At 39.5% G+C, this 13,361-nt stretch overlaps 1 protein-coding gene and 1 pseudogene across 1 annotated transcript; one reads left to right on the forward strand and one right to left on the reverse strand.

Annotated features, from left to right (window-relative positions):
* Window positions 1–5,948: 5,948 nt before the first annotated feature.
* On the forward strand, window positions 5,949–11,573 carry INSL6 (insulin like 6). The gene is made up of 2 exons (XM_008145055.3): window positions 5,949–6,246; window positions 11,170–11,573. Exons 1-2 carry the CDS (start codon window positions 5,961–5,963, stop codon window positions 11,511–11,513), a joined length of 630 nt encoding a protein of 209 aa, XP_008143277.2. The 5' UTR covers window positions 5,949–5,960; the 3' UTR covers window positions 11,514–11,573.
* A 197-nt stretch (window positions 11,574–11,770) lies between these two features.
* LOC129151751 (26S proteasome regulatory subunit 10B-like) lies at window positions 11,771–13,032 on the reverse strand (annotated as a pseudogene).
* Window positions 13,033–13,361: the final 329 nt, after the last annotated feature.

Genomic DNA, 13,361 nt, shown 5'->3' on the forward strand with positions numbered 1-13,361 from the left:
TTACATTAGGGCTCATTCTTTGTGTTATAAATTCTATTTTTTAATTAATTGACTTTGTTTTTAGACTAGTTTTAGGTTCACAGAAAATCTGAGTGAAAAGTATAGAAAGCTCCCATATATTCCCGTCCTTTCCAGGGCACCTACTCCCCTACCCCCCAATATTTGTACATTTGTTACAATTGATAAATCAACATTGACATATTGTTGTCAACCAAAGCCCATAGTTTACACCTGGTGTTGTACATTCTATAGATTTTGAGAAATGTATAATGACATGTATCCATTCTTATAGTACCATATAGGACAATGTCATTGTCCTAAAATTCCCTCCCTTCCCCCAAATCTCTGCTACCAATTCTTTTACTGTCCCCACAGTTTTGCCTCTCCAGAAACTCATTAGTTATCACACAGTAAATAGCCTTTTCAGATTGTCTTCTTTCACTTAGTAATATGTCTTAATATTTCTCCATGTTTTTTCAAAGCTTGATTATTCATTTCTAATGACACTGAATAACATTGGCATGGAAGAACCACAGTTCTTTTATTCATTCATCTTGGCTGCAATCAAGTTTTGACAATTATGGATAGAGCTGCTATAAAAACATTCATGTGCAGGTTTTTGTGTGAACATGTTTTCAACTCATGTGGGTAAATAGCAAGAAACATAATTGCTAGATGAAATGGTAAGAGGATGTTTAGTTTTTTAAAAAAAAAAAAAAAACTTCTAGAAGAGTAACAGACAGTAATTTTGAGAAATGTTGAAGAAAGTTTTAAGACATTTTCTCTTCATGAAAACATTCTCTCTTTAGCATTCAGTATGTTATACTTTATAAGATTTCATTATTTGTAAAATGGGGTTATGAAATCTATTATTTAGCTTCCATGAAGAATGTTGGGAAAATAATGTTTAAAATGTGAAAGAATGGTGTGACCAGTGTGGCTCAATTAGTTGAGCATCATCCCATGAACCAGGGGGTCGCTGGATGGATTTTCAGTCAGGGCATATGCCCAGGTTGCAGGCTCAATCCCCAGTAGGGAATGTGCATGTTTTTCTCTTATTGGCATTTCTATCTCTCCTTCTCCCTTCCTTTCTCTAAAATCAATAATATTTTTTAAAAATATGACAGAGTATATATTGGATGTCTTTAAGAAATTTGATAGCTGAAAAATATATAAATAAAAATGTTATTACTAAAATCTACTGTTTTAGAATGGCAATATACTTCTGTCAACCACAGAAAAGAGAAAATAAAGTGACTGATCTGAAAAAAAAAAAAACACACAAAAACTTCTAAGCTGTCTTTCAAAGTGGCTGTACCATTTTACATTACCAGCAGCAATGAATGAGTTCCTCTTACTCAGATCCTCCACAGCATTAAGTGCTGTCAGTGTTCTGGATTTTGGTCATTCTAATAGGTGTAATGGTATCTCGTTGTTGTTTTAATTGAATTTATTGGGGTGACATTGGTTAATAAAAGTATACAAGTTCCAGGTATACAATTCTATAATTCTATATCATCTGAATATTGTATTGTGTTTACCACCGCAAGTCAAGTCTTCTTCTTCCATCACCATTTATACCCCTTTACCTTCTTCTACCTCCCCCATGCCTCCTTCCCTTTGGCAATCACTATACTGTTGTCTGTGTTCATGAGTCTTTCTTTTTTTCTTTGCTTAATCCCTTCACCTTCTCGCCCATTCTGTTCTCTGTATCCATGAGTCTGTCTCCATATGGTTAGTTTATTTTTGTTCATTAAATCCCATATATGAGGGAAATCATGTGGTACTTGTGTTTTTCTAACTGGCTTATCTCACTCAGCATAATACTCTCCAGGTCTATCCATGCTATTATGAAACGTAAGATTTTCTTCTTTGTTATGGCTGAGTAGTATTCCTATTGTGTAAATGTAACACAACTTTTTTCTCCCACTCATCTGCTGATGGGCACTTGAGCTCCTTCCAAACTTGGCTATTGGAAATAGAACTGCAATGAACACAGGGGTGCATATATTCTTTCAAATCTGCGTTTCAATTTTCTTTGGATATAATATCAGAAGTAGAGTAGCTGGGTCAAAAGGCAGTTACATTTTTAAGTTTTTGAGGAAACTCTACACTGTTTTCCATAGTGGCTGTACCAATTTGCATTATGGCCAACAGTGCACTAGGGTTCCCTTTTCTCCACATCCTCGCCAACACTTGTCATTTGTGGATTTATTGATGATAGCCATTCTGAGAGATGTGAGGTGATATCTCATTGTGGTTTTAATTCACATTTCTCTGATAATTAGTGACATTTGGTATCTTTTCATATATATATTGGCCATCTGTATATCTTCTTTGGAGAAGTGTCTAATCAGGTTCTTTGCCTGTTTTGAAATTGGATTATTTGGGGGGGAGGGTTGTTTATTTTTTGGTGTTGAGTTGTTTGAGTTCTTCATAAATTTTGGAATATTAACTCCTTATCAGAAGTATCATTGGCGAATATGACTTCCTATTCTGTGGGTTGTCTTTTCATTTTGTTCATGATTTCTCTTGCTATGAAAAAATGTTTAGTTTGATGCAGTCCCATTTGTTTGTTTTTTTCTTTTGTTTCCCTTGCCCTAGGAGATATATCAGAAAAAATATTGCTACAAGAAATAGCTAAGATTTTACTCTGGTAACTGATGAGTCCACCCTTTGAGTGTGTTACTCATGAAGGTGGTTGAATGGTGCTCCAGCATGGTCTGAAGCTGTCCATTGGGTGTCCTGGCTCTGGGGCCTCAGTCACCAGCTCTTGGTGAAGTATTTGCCAAGGTGTTCTGCCCAGTGAGCAAGAAGGGACAGTGCATCTGTGCTCTGGCTCACACAGTTCAGTGACACAGGTGGAACAGGCCTTGTTAGGCCTCAGCTTAGAGCTCTCGTGAGAAATCCTTTTCTAGGTAACTTAGTCTGTCTTGGTCTGAGGGAAAAACACTAGCTTGTTAATTGGTACTTGGGCAGGGATCTCGGATTTCAAAGGAAGTTTGTGTTCTTCTCTGGTGATTCATATAGTAACTGCTTGCTTTGATTGAGCTCTTACCATGGAATAAGAGTTCTCATTCCTTTCTTATTCTCTTTCTTACTTAATCTTGACCTTTTTTAAGTTTCTGCCTTCTCATACAAACAGCCCCTATAGCTTGGAATTGTGTTAATAACTTCTTCCCTTGGAACATCTTTCCAAGAAGTTGCACCTGGCCCTGGTTCTTAAAGGAGCATCGCCTCCCCAGTGCATTCCTCTGACTCAGCCCAGCTCTGGGCCTGGGACTACATGAACTCTGTTGAGGTGCCTGTGCCCAACTATGGTTACCCCTGTCATTCCCTTTTCTTTTCAAAGCAGAACTAAAAAGAGACTAATTACCAGAAGCCTAGCTTTTTCCTAAGAACCTGCAGAAAAAAGCTGTGCCCAAGGGTGGGAATGAGGGCAGAAGACATGTCAATTAAGAGTATGCCTTGGATCCACTTTGCTAGGCCCTGGTAGCTTGGCTCCTTATTTGGGCTTAACTGACCACAAAAAGGAGAATAACATCTGTGTTCTTAGCATTTGGGATGGAGGGCTTCACCTAGGGACCTGCACAGTTTTAGCCTCTGTCAACCAGGTGTCGGGGTCTTTAAAGCAACCCCCGGCCCTACCCTTGGTTCTACTCTACAGGACTCTGCCAACCAAGACCATTTACTTGGAAACCCCAGCCCCCAATTAGCAGTAACACCACTGCTCCTTGCTGAATTGGATTGCTGATGTGTAGTTCAGAGGTACAAAATTAGCTGGTAATTAGACTATTACTTGATGTCACCAGCCTGAAATGCAGTCACCTAGTAAGAAATAAAGCAGGCATCCCTATACATTAAAAAAAAAAAGTTCCACTCCTCAATAAGCTTATAACTAATAAAGAGATAATTACCAGTACATGATTTTTTTCAAAATTCACCATAGTGCAACAAAGAACTGTAATTATGACATAAACATAAAATAGGATATAAAGTAACAAGTAGTCATTCTTTTTTTTTCTTTTTTAAAAATATATTTTATTGATTTTTTACAGAGAGGAAGGGAGAGGGAGAGAGAGAAACATCGATGAGAGAGAAACATCAATCAGCTGCCTCCTGCACACCACCCACTGGGGATGTGCCCGCAACCAAGGTACATGCCCTTGACCGGAATCGAACCTGGGACCCTTGAGTCCGCAGGCTGACGCTCTATCCACTGAGCCAAACCGGTTAGGGCAAATAGTCAATTCTTAGGAAGCTTATTCAGTTATTCTTTCATTCACCAAATGTGATATGATTGTTAATTGTTAATTGTTAATTGATATTAACATTTCATTTATTATTTGTTATTCATTATTAGTTATAATTATTAATGTTAAGTTATCACTGAGAACCAACTATGTGCCAGACACTGTTCAAAAAAAATGATATCAAGGTAGACAAAATTAATAAAATCACTGCCTACATGGAGCTCACGTTCTGGAAGAGACTAATAGTAAACATATAGAGAAGTAAAATATATAGCATGTTAGTTTGTAATGAATGATATGAAGAAATATAAAGCAGAGCAAGGGTATAGAAAGTGCAAAGAGAATGAGAGTATAAATCGAATTTGCCAGTTTCTGACACATATTGCTTATTGTGTGTGAGTGTGTAATCTTCCTTTCAGTTGTAACAAATATTTTCCTTTTTCACAGGGTTTCGCTGATAAAGTTCTGACTAGGACTCATGGCCCACTGTAGTTTGGACATTAGTTGTTTTTTAAGGAAGGCAATGAAATCAAGCTAATCAAATCACATCAACCTTTAAAACTGACTGCCAGTTAATTTAACAGTATTCATGGATGCCACTGGGAAAGCAGGGCAAAGCTAGAGAAAGGAAAAACGGAGAAAAAGACAGAGTCAGGAGGCAGAAAGAAAGGGGGAGAGAAAAATTAAAATGGGAAGGGAAATGGAGAACATCACTGACAACTGCTGGCGCCTCTCCAAGGCTTTGTCATCCTGAGATGGCCCCTGACTGCCCCCTCGTGGCTGGTAGTACTTGCTTCATAGCCAACACTAACACACAAAAAAATTTAAAGTGACAAAGCGACCTATAGAAACCACACTGCTCTTTCCTGCCCTTTTCCTCCTAATTTAACAAAATTCTGTTATTCTTAGAAGGCAAATCCTCTACGAGTCCCTGTCACGGACTAATTACCATATGGCAATAGTCAGTCCTCTGTAATCTATAACCAAAAGAACCAGATTATCATCCCGGGTACCCGAGGCCCATTTCTCCCTGTGGAACGGGTAGAAATTGTCTGAAGAAGCTCTGACTCTGACTTTAAAACACACGTTACACATACTCTAGCACACATTACGTTTCAACATATTTCATTGCCAACGACGTGTCAGGCCCTGAGGCACAAGGGGAGACAACAGCAGACACAGGTCCTGCCTTCGCCAAGCTTGGGGGTGTAGAGGAAGAAGTTCCTCAGCAAGCACACACAGGAGAACAAACCTCCTGAGATAAGCACCATGAAGGAAATGAGAGGTTTCTCGGAGGAAGTGACGCCCCACTAACAACCGAGGAAAAAAAAAAAAAAAAAGCTACACCGGAAGGAACAACACATCTTCCGTGAGTTTTTCCGTTAACTGGGGCCCCATGTTTCATTTGATTCGTCCCCCTAGTGAGGGAGGCAAGAAAAATGAAATCAACCATGGTACTTACCACCGTCTGAGAGCCCGGGGGAGCGCGGGAGGCCCAGGCCCAACCACCACCTCGCACCGCGTCCTGCCGGTGTTCTCACGAGGTCCCCACGGTCCGCACGTGCTCAGTAGACCTGCAGGTGTGCGCGCATGCGTGCGCACGTGCCCAGCTCCGGCGCATGCGCAGGGCCATGGGGCCGTTAGCGTGCGTGCGTGCGTGCGTGCGTGCGTGGCAGGCCTATCTCGGGGGAGGGGTCGGTGGGAGAGATGCCTCCGCTCCTCCACCTGTGTCTGCTGTGGCTCGGGCTCCTGCTGGTTCGGCTCTCCCAAGAGCAAAGCTATGAGAGCAGAGCCAGGAAGCTGTGCGGCAGGCACCTCCTGAGGGGAATAGTAAAGCTCTGTGGCGATGCTGACTGGAGCCACTCCAAGGAGAACACCCCTTTAAAAAAGCAGCTGGCTCTCCAGGACCTGGAGAAGGTGGAAAGCTTCCTCCCCGGCCGGTCGAAAAGCTCCCCAAACACTTCCCGGGTCCGGGGGAGAGGCGCAAACGCAGGTAAACATCTAAACCGAAGGCCTGTTGGACTCTCTGTGTATGTCTTATCCCTGAATCTGCTCTGCCAGATGGCGAACTTCCCCAAGAAATGGAGTTGGTGCCTAGTACACAGCTAGATTAAAAAAAAAAAAATTGTAAACCAGTGTATTGTGGATATACAAAACCTCTAGGAAGCTCGCTTTCTTTTTTTTTTTTTTTTTAAACTGAGGGGAAATAAATGTACATATGTAAGTCTGCACATTTATGTAAGAATGCTGCTTCGTCCCCAGCTTTCCCTTTCTGGAGGACCCTGGTCACCTGGCGAACCCCCTTTGACCTTCAAAGGCTGACCTAGGTATCATTTTCCCCTGTGAAGTCGTCACGGACCGTGCCGTGGCTTCTCCGTTCTCCGTTCTAGCGCAGTAGTAACACTCGGCTCCATTGGACTGTCCTTCGGACCCGCTACATGATGGGCCTGGCCCAGTGCAAGCAGCAGGAAGGGACCACTGAGGTTGCTAAAATATAAAGCTCCCCTTACCCCCCCCCCCGCCCCTTTTTCTTGTGCGTATCATCTCCACGGTCCATTGTCCCACCAGACTTCAAAGTTCAAAGATAAAATTATTGAGAATTTCAAGACCGCGACAGTTGAGCATTAAACAAAATTTGGGGTCCTTCGAAGCACCATGTCTGTGCGACTGCACGAGCCTTTCTCCGGTAACCCCAGCCTCCTGTACCATGCCATGGTACAGCGGCTGTCTCAGGCATGTTTTTATTCCACGTGCCTAGCAGAGGGCCTAGCGCATTGTATGTGCTTAATATATATTGAAGGCATCCTGAATGCTTTTAAGCAGTTTTTAGGAAGAATATTCTTGTTTCAGAGCTAGTGTTATCTCCCAACTATGTTTTTTACATTTGGTGACTAACACATTTTAGTCCCATAGGGTTTACCATTTTTTCAAAAAGAAAATGCATTTTATTTATAGGTGGTCCATAGCATAGTCGGATCAAAATTATGGTCTTTTTAAGGTAATTACATGTATTTGCACAAATTTTGCAAAAGTCAAGATTTCTGAAGTTAAGACTAGGAGTATCATGTCAAAAAAAAAAAAAGAAGAGAGACCTTAATGTAGTTGACTGAAACAAGTAAAAAAGTGCCTATCTCATTGTAGGCACTCATTAACTTATTTTTTAATGAAGGAATGAAGGAATGAAACTTACAATATTAGTGCTGCAATGGGAATGAAACTTTTAAAGACAGACAACATAGAAACCATCAGACTGAATCTTGACCATTTCCCACCATCAAACCTACCTACATATAAATTCACTTTATTCTGCTCTTATAAAGGAAGAAGTGTCTCCCTGAAATCTTCCAATTGTACATTAATTTAGTGATTTTCACACTTTAACATGCATATGAATCACCTGGTGAATACTATTACTATACAGACTCTGATTCAGTAGGTCTGGGGTGGGACTAGAGAATCTACAATTTTACAAGCTCCCAGATGATATTGATGCTGTTGGTTGGATGATGCTTTCTGAGTAACATGGGTCTAGTACACCTCTCTATCTATTCCTTATTCTTTTCTCCCAGACATGCAAGGAGGACCTTCACTTTCTACATCGTGTTGGGTGGGCATTTCTCTCACATCTAATACTGTATTTTCACTAGCTATGTTACAGTCAAAGTTTTACTTTCAGATATCCAAGCTCGAGTTTGTTATTTTAAAAGAGCTTGGAATCACTTTTCTTGACAAAGCCTGCTATGGAGACAATTTTCTTAATTAAAAAAAAAAAAAAGTCACCGGGCTGCATGGCTCAGTGGTTGAGCATCAACATATGAACCAGGAGGTCATAGTTCAATTCCCAGTCAGGGCACATACCCAGGTTGCAGGCTCAATCTCCAGTGAGAGGTGTGCAGGAGGTAGTTGATCAATGATTCTCTCATTGTTGATGTTTCTATCTCTCTCTACCCCTCCCTTCCTCTCTGAAATCAATAAAAATATTTAAAAAAAATAAATCTCTTCCCCTTTTTCATTAATTTTCCCAACCCCTCTCCCATCTAGCAACTGTCCAAATGTTCTTTGTATATATGAGTGTGTTTCTGTTCTGCTTGCTTGTTTATTTTGTTTTTTAGATTCCATATATAAGTAAAATCATCTAGCATCTTAATCTTCTGATGATATATTTACCTCCAACAATGGAAAAGATAGTTTGGTACACTGATATTAAAAACATTTTTTTAAAGCTACTCATACATAACTTGAATCTGATATTGTGTACTTTTTGTTAGTGGATCCTGAATGTATGGGCCATGTCTCCAAGACCTACCCCAAAATGTGGCTTTATGATATTTCTAAATTCTGGCTGAGTATATTGTGCCTCTCAGATCTTAGTGCAGGTAAAAATATTAATGTTTCATCACCAACTTTTCATAATCCATAACACCTGTTCCAGTTATCTGTATATATAATTTATATATATAAAAGGCTAATATGCAAAGTGTGCCCTCGGGAGTTCAACTGGGAGACCAGGAGTTCGATCGTTTGCTATGATGTGCGCTGACCACCAGGGGGCAACATGGAATGAAGGAAGGCCCCGGCCGGCAACCAACAGCCAGGGATGGGAGGCCCTGGCCAGCAGCCAGAAGGCCATGATCAGCCCTGATTGCTGGCCAGGCCTAGGGATCCTACCCATGCACAGATTTCACGTACCAGGCCTCTAGTATTGACCATATTCCCCTATCTTGATATTCATTCATGTATTCTTCATTGTTGTTTGCTTGTTAGATATCATTATCAAAACTGGGCCATGAAGGCCCCCTCTCTATATTAATTCAATAACATTTGAGTGTCTCTTGTAGGCTAGGTATTTTTCTTGATAATCTATATTCTATATACCGTATTTTCCGGCATATAAGACAACTAGGCGTATAAGACGACCCCCAACTTTTCCAGTTAAAATATATAGTTTGGGAAGATGACACCCGGCGTATAAGATGACCCCCGACTATGAGAAGATTTTCCTGGGTTAAAAAGTCGTCTTATATGCCGGAAAATACAGTATATAAAAGGCTAATATGCTGTGTCCTTCCCTCTGTCCAATGGGTCACTATGACATATACTGACCACCAGGGGGCAGACGCTCAATGCAGGAGCTGCTGTGATGCACACTTGCCATTTACAGAGAAACGGCAGCACAGACCTGGCTGACAAAGCAACATTTGGCTTCCCCTAAGTGGGACACAGGCACCACCACCCCAGAGCGACAGCCCACCAAATCACAGCTGACACTGCCGAGACCCCATGGCCAGCCTGGAAACAGTCACTGTGGGTGCTGGGTAATGACATCACGTAGCAACGCCCAGCTTCCTTTCCCTAGTGACTAGCCTCCTTGGAGTTTCTTCAGCCAGGAACATGACTTGCTTTATACCCGGGTGGAACATTTACACTTTAACCAAATGTCTGTGAAGCGTTTTCCCATGCCTCATCTCATTTGATCCTCACAGAAGTCCTGGAGTAGGTGGATAGGAGACTTGGTGGAACCCTATTTTCTATTCATTAGCCGGAAAAACTGAGATTTAGAAAGCTTAGAAACTTGACCCGACTGAAAAGAAGTAAGAAATGGTAGAACTTGAAAATGACTTCAGGTTTTCTCACTGCACAGAATATAGTCAAACACTGCTGCAGTTAAATATTTTATCCTTTGTTCTCTCTGCGTGATCTACAATAATAATATGCTTCATGTTGATATTTACTGCTGTGTTGCTGACAATTACCTAAAAGAGAAGTTGGGGTGCTTCACTGGGCTGGAAAAAGTTTAGCTAAATCAGAAAGCAGTTCTAATTAAACAAGTTTATTCTATATCTATAAAAGGCTAAGTTGACTTGTGCATGTGCGATATATATAAAGCTCTCGCTGGAGCCAATCACACAGGTGTGTTTTGATCTATCATTGTCAGTTGTGAATTTGGTTGTCACTTCTATTATAGAGAAAGGGCGAATAGCGATATTAAAATATTTATTTTAATTAATTTCCTTTCAGTGTTCACAAATCCATGCACTGGGCCACTAGTAGGCATATAAAGGTGAATGAACAGTTTCACTCTGGAAGAAGGAAAGGCTCCTGTCCTCATGAAGCTAGCAGAATAGTGAAGATAGATAATAAACATAAGTAAATTATACAGTATGTACATATACATACAACAAGGATGAACTTTGAAAACATTATGCTAAGTCAGTGGTCGGCAAACTCATTAGTCAACAGAGCCAAATATCAACAGTACAACGATTGAAATTTCTTTTGAGAGCCAAATGTTTTAAACTTAAACTTCTTCTAATGCCACTTCTTCAAAATAGACTCGCCCAGGCCGTGGTATTTTGTGGAAGAGCCACACTCAAGGGGCCTAAGAGCCGCATGTGGCTCACGAGCTGCAGTTTGCCGACCATGGTGCTAAGTGAAAGAAACCTACACAAAAGGCCATATGTGGTATGATTTCATTTTCATAATAGGAAAATCCGTAGAAACAGAAACATTAGTTTACAGGGACTGAAGGATGTGGGAAATGGGAGAGACCACTGATGGGTATGAGATTTCTTTTCGGTGTGATAGAAATGTTACGCAATTACATAGTGGTGATGGCTGTACAATCTTGTGAATACATTAAAAAGTCACTGAATGTATGCTTTAAAATGCTGAATTTTATGGCATGTGAATATCTCAAAAAATGTTTTTTGCATGTCTAAGCCTTTTTATAGGAAAACACTGCCTACAAGTATTTTATTTAAAAATATATATTACTGCTGAATAAACATTTTATTGTTTAAAATGTGATTACTTGTTTTTTAAAATAATTTACTGACTTTAGTATTCCAGTATTATGATTAAATTTACAGCTAGAGGATGATTTTAATATAGTAGAATTTTTCTCATTTCTCAACAGTCTCTTCTACTGCCTCTCAGGAAGAAGCAACAAACAATTTGGAGATACAGTCACCTCCTGAGTATCAGTATAACAAGGCCAACTTGCTACCTAATAAGACAAGAGAACTTGCCTCATCACGAGCTATTAGTTCATATGTTCATGAGATTGTAGAATTTCAGAAGCAAAATACAAACAAAATTAAAACCTTAAGGAAATTGTTTTGGGGGAATCATCCCCAAAGGGTACGCAGAGGATATTCAGAAAAGTGTTGTCTTAGAGGATGTACAGAAGAAGAACTTATTATTGCATGCCTTCCATATATTGATTATAAAAACTTAAAGAAAGAGGACTCTCAGTTGTGACTAAGATGTATTAATTATCATAGGAATTATACCAACTTAATAAAAGCTTAATATTTTTTATTTATTTATTTATTTATTTATTTTTATAATTGTCCTTGTAGGTTATCTGCTGTGAACACCTAAATGTACTTGCAAGCACCTGACAATACTTTATGGTGATAATAGGAATCAGTATTTTCTTGGTTGACCTCTATTTTTCATTATTTTTGTAAATGAAGATGTTATTGGATGGCATGATCCATGTAGACATCTAAGAACTACCCGTTCATCCTTTTAAAAAATTTTTTCTTTATTAAGGCATTACATATGTGTCCTTATCCTCCCATTGCCCCCACTACTCTCCCTCTCGTGCCCTCACTCTCCTAGTGTCTGTGTCCATTGGTTATGCTTTTATGCATCCATACAAGTCCTTTGGTTGATCTCTCCCCCTCTTCCCCACCCTCCCCTGCCTTCCCTCTGAGGTTTGATGGTCTGATCGATGCTTCTCTGTCTCTGGATCTGTTTTTGTTCATCAGGTTATGTTGTTCATTATATTCCACAAATGATGCATGGCTGATGATCTTTATAATTAAACGTTTCTCTAATCAAATAAGCACTTTCCTCCTTGCACTTGTCTGCAATAGAACTAGAAACAACGTTTAAGAAATTGCAGTCCAGCCTGGCCGACATGGTTCAGTGGTTGAGCATTGACCTATGAACCAAGAGGTCATGGTTCGATTCCTGGTCAGAACACATGCCTGGGTTGTGAGCTTATTCCCCAGTGTGGACATGCAGGAGGCAGACGATCAATGATTCTCAACATTGATGTTTCTATCTCTCTCTTCCTCTCTGAAATAAATAAAAATATATTTTAAAAAAGAAATTGCAGTCTAGTTGGATAACAACAGCTCTTTTTATTAGTGTTTTTCCTATAACTATTGGTCCACATAATAACAGCCTTTTAGAAGTATTACTCCTACCCTGGAATAATTCTAGGTTTGTCAGAGGTAGTTCTATTACCTCTCTTAATTCCCTGATCTGTTCTAATAATCCCCAGTCTTAGAAAAAAGAAATATTCCCTGTGTCTTTATGAGACATGCTATAAACCAGTGGATCTTAACAAATACCTTTGTAATCATATTAAAGCAATTCTTGTTCCTGGCTTCAGGTTACTTTTTCAAGGTGAATTTGTAGATTTAACAATGAATTTTTCTTCCATTAATTCCTTAAGTACTTCACCCGCTATCTGCCCAAATTTGGTGATTGTGGAGCTGGCCTTGATTGTTCCCTTAGCTGTTTAAAACAGCTGTTGATCTTGTGCTCCAAGCATTTTGTTTTATGATAGTCTTGAAGCTCATTATCTCTATGATCTGCAATGATGAGATGCTATCACTCATAGAGGATGCCAAGAATGGCCATGGCATATATGACAAACCCACTGCTAATATTATACTCAATGGGGAAAACTAAAAGCATTTCTCTTAAGATAAGGAACAAGACAGGATGTTCACTATCACCACTCTTATTTAACATAGTACTGGAAGTCCTAGCCACAGCAGACAAAAAAAAAAAAAAAACAACAACAACCAACCAAACAAACAAACAAAAAACACAACAACAACAAAACAGAAATAAAAGGCATCCAAATTGGAAAGGAAGAAATAAAACTCTCATTATTTGCAGATAACATGATACTGTATATAAGTAACCCTAAAGACTCCATTAAAATCTATTAGAGCTGGTAAATGAATTCAGGAAAGCAGCAGGATATAAAATTAATACTTAGAAATCAGTTGCATTTTATATACCATTAATTAGCTATCAGAAAGGGAAACTTAATTTTCATTTATAATTGCATTAAAAAATACT

The sequence above is a fragment of the Eptesicus fuscus genome, chromosome 15, assembly GCF_027574615.1.
Source record: "Eptesicus fuscus isolate TK198812 chromosome 15, DD_ASM_mEF_20220401, whole genome shotgun sequence".
Lineage (NCBI taxonomy): Eukaryota > Metazoa > Chordata > Mammalia > Chiroptera > Vespertilionidae > Eptesicus > Eptesicus fuscus.

Excerpts from the sequence above, each read along its gene's own strand:
- INSL6 (XM_008145055.3), top strand. The coding sequence starts at position 5,961 with ATGCCTCCGCTCCTCCACCTGTGTCTGCTGTGGCTCGGGCTCCTGCTG. Across the intron at positions 6,247-11,169 it reads GGGGAGAGGCGCAAACGCAG|TCTCTTCTACTGCCTCTCAG; the intron begins GTAAACATCTAA and ends ATTTCTCAACAG.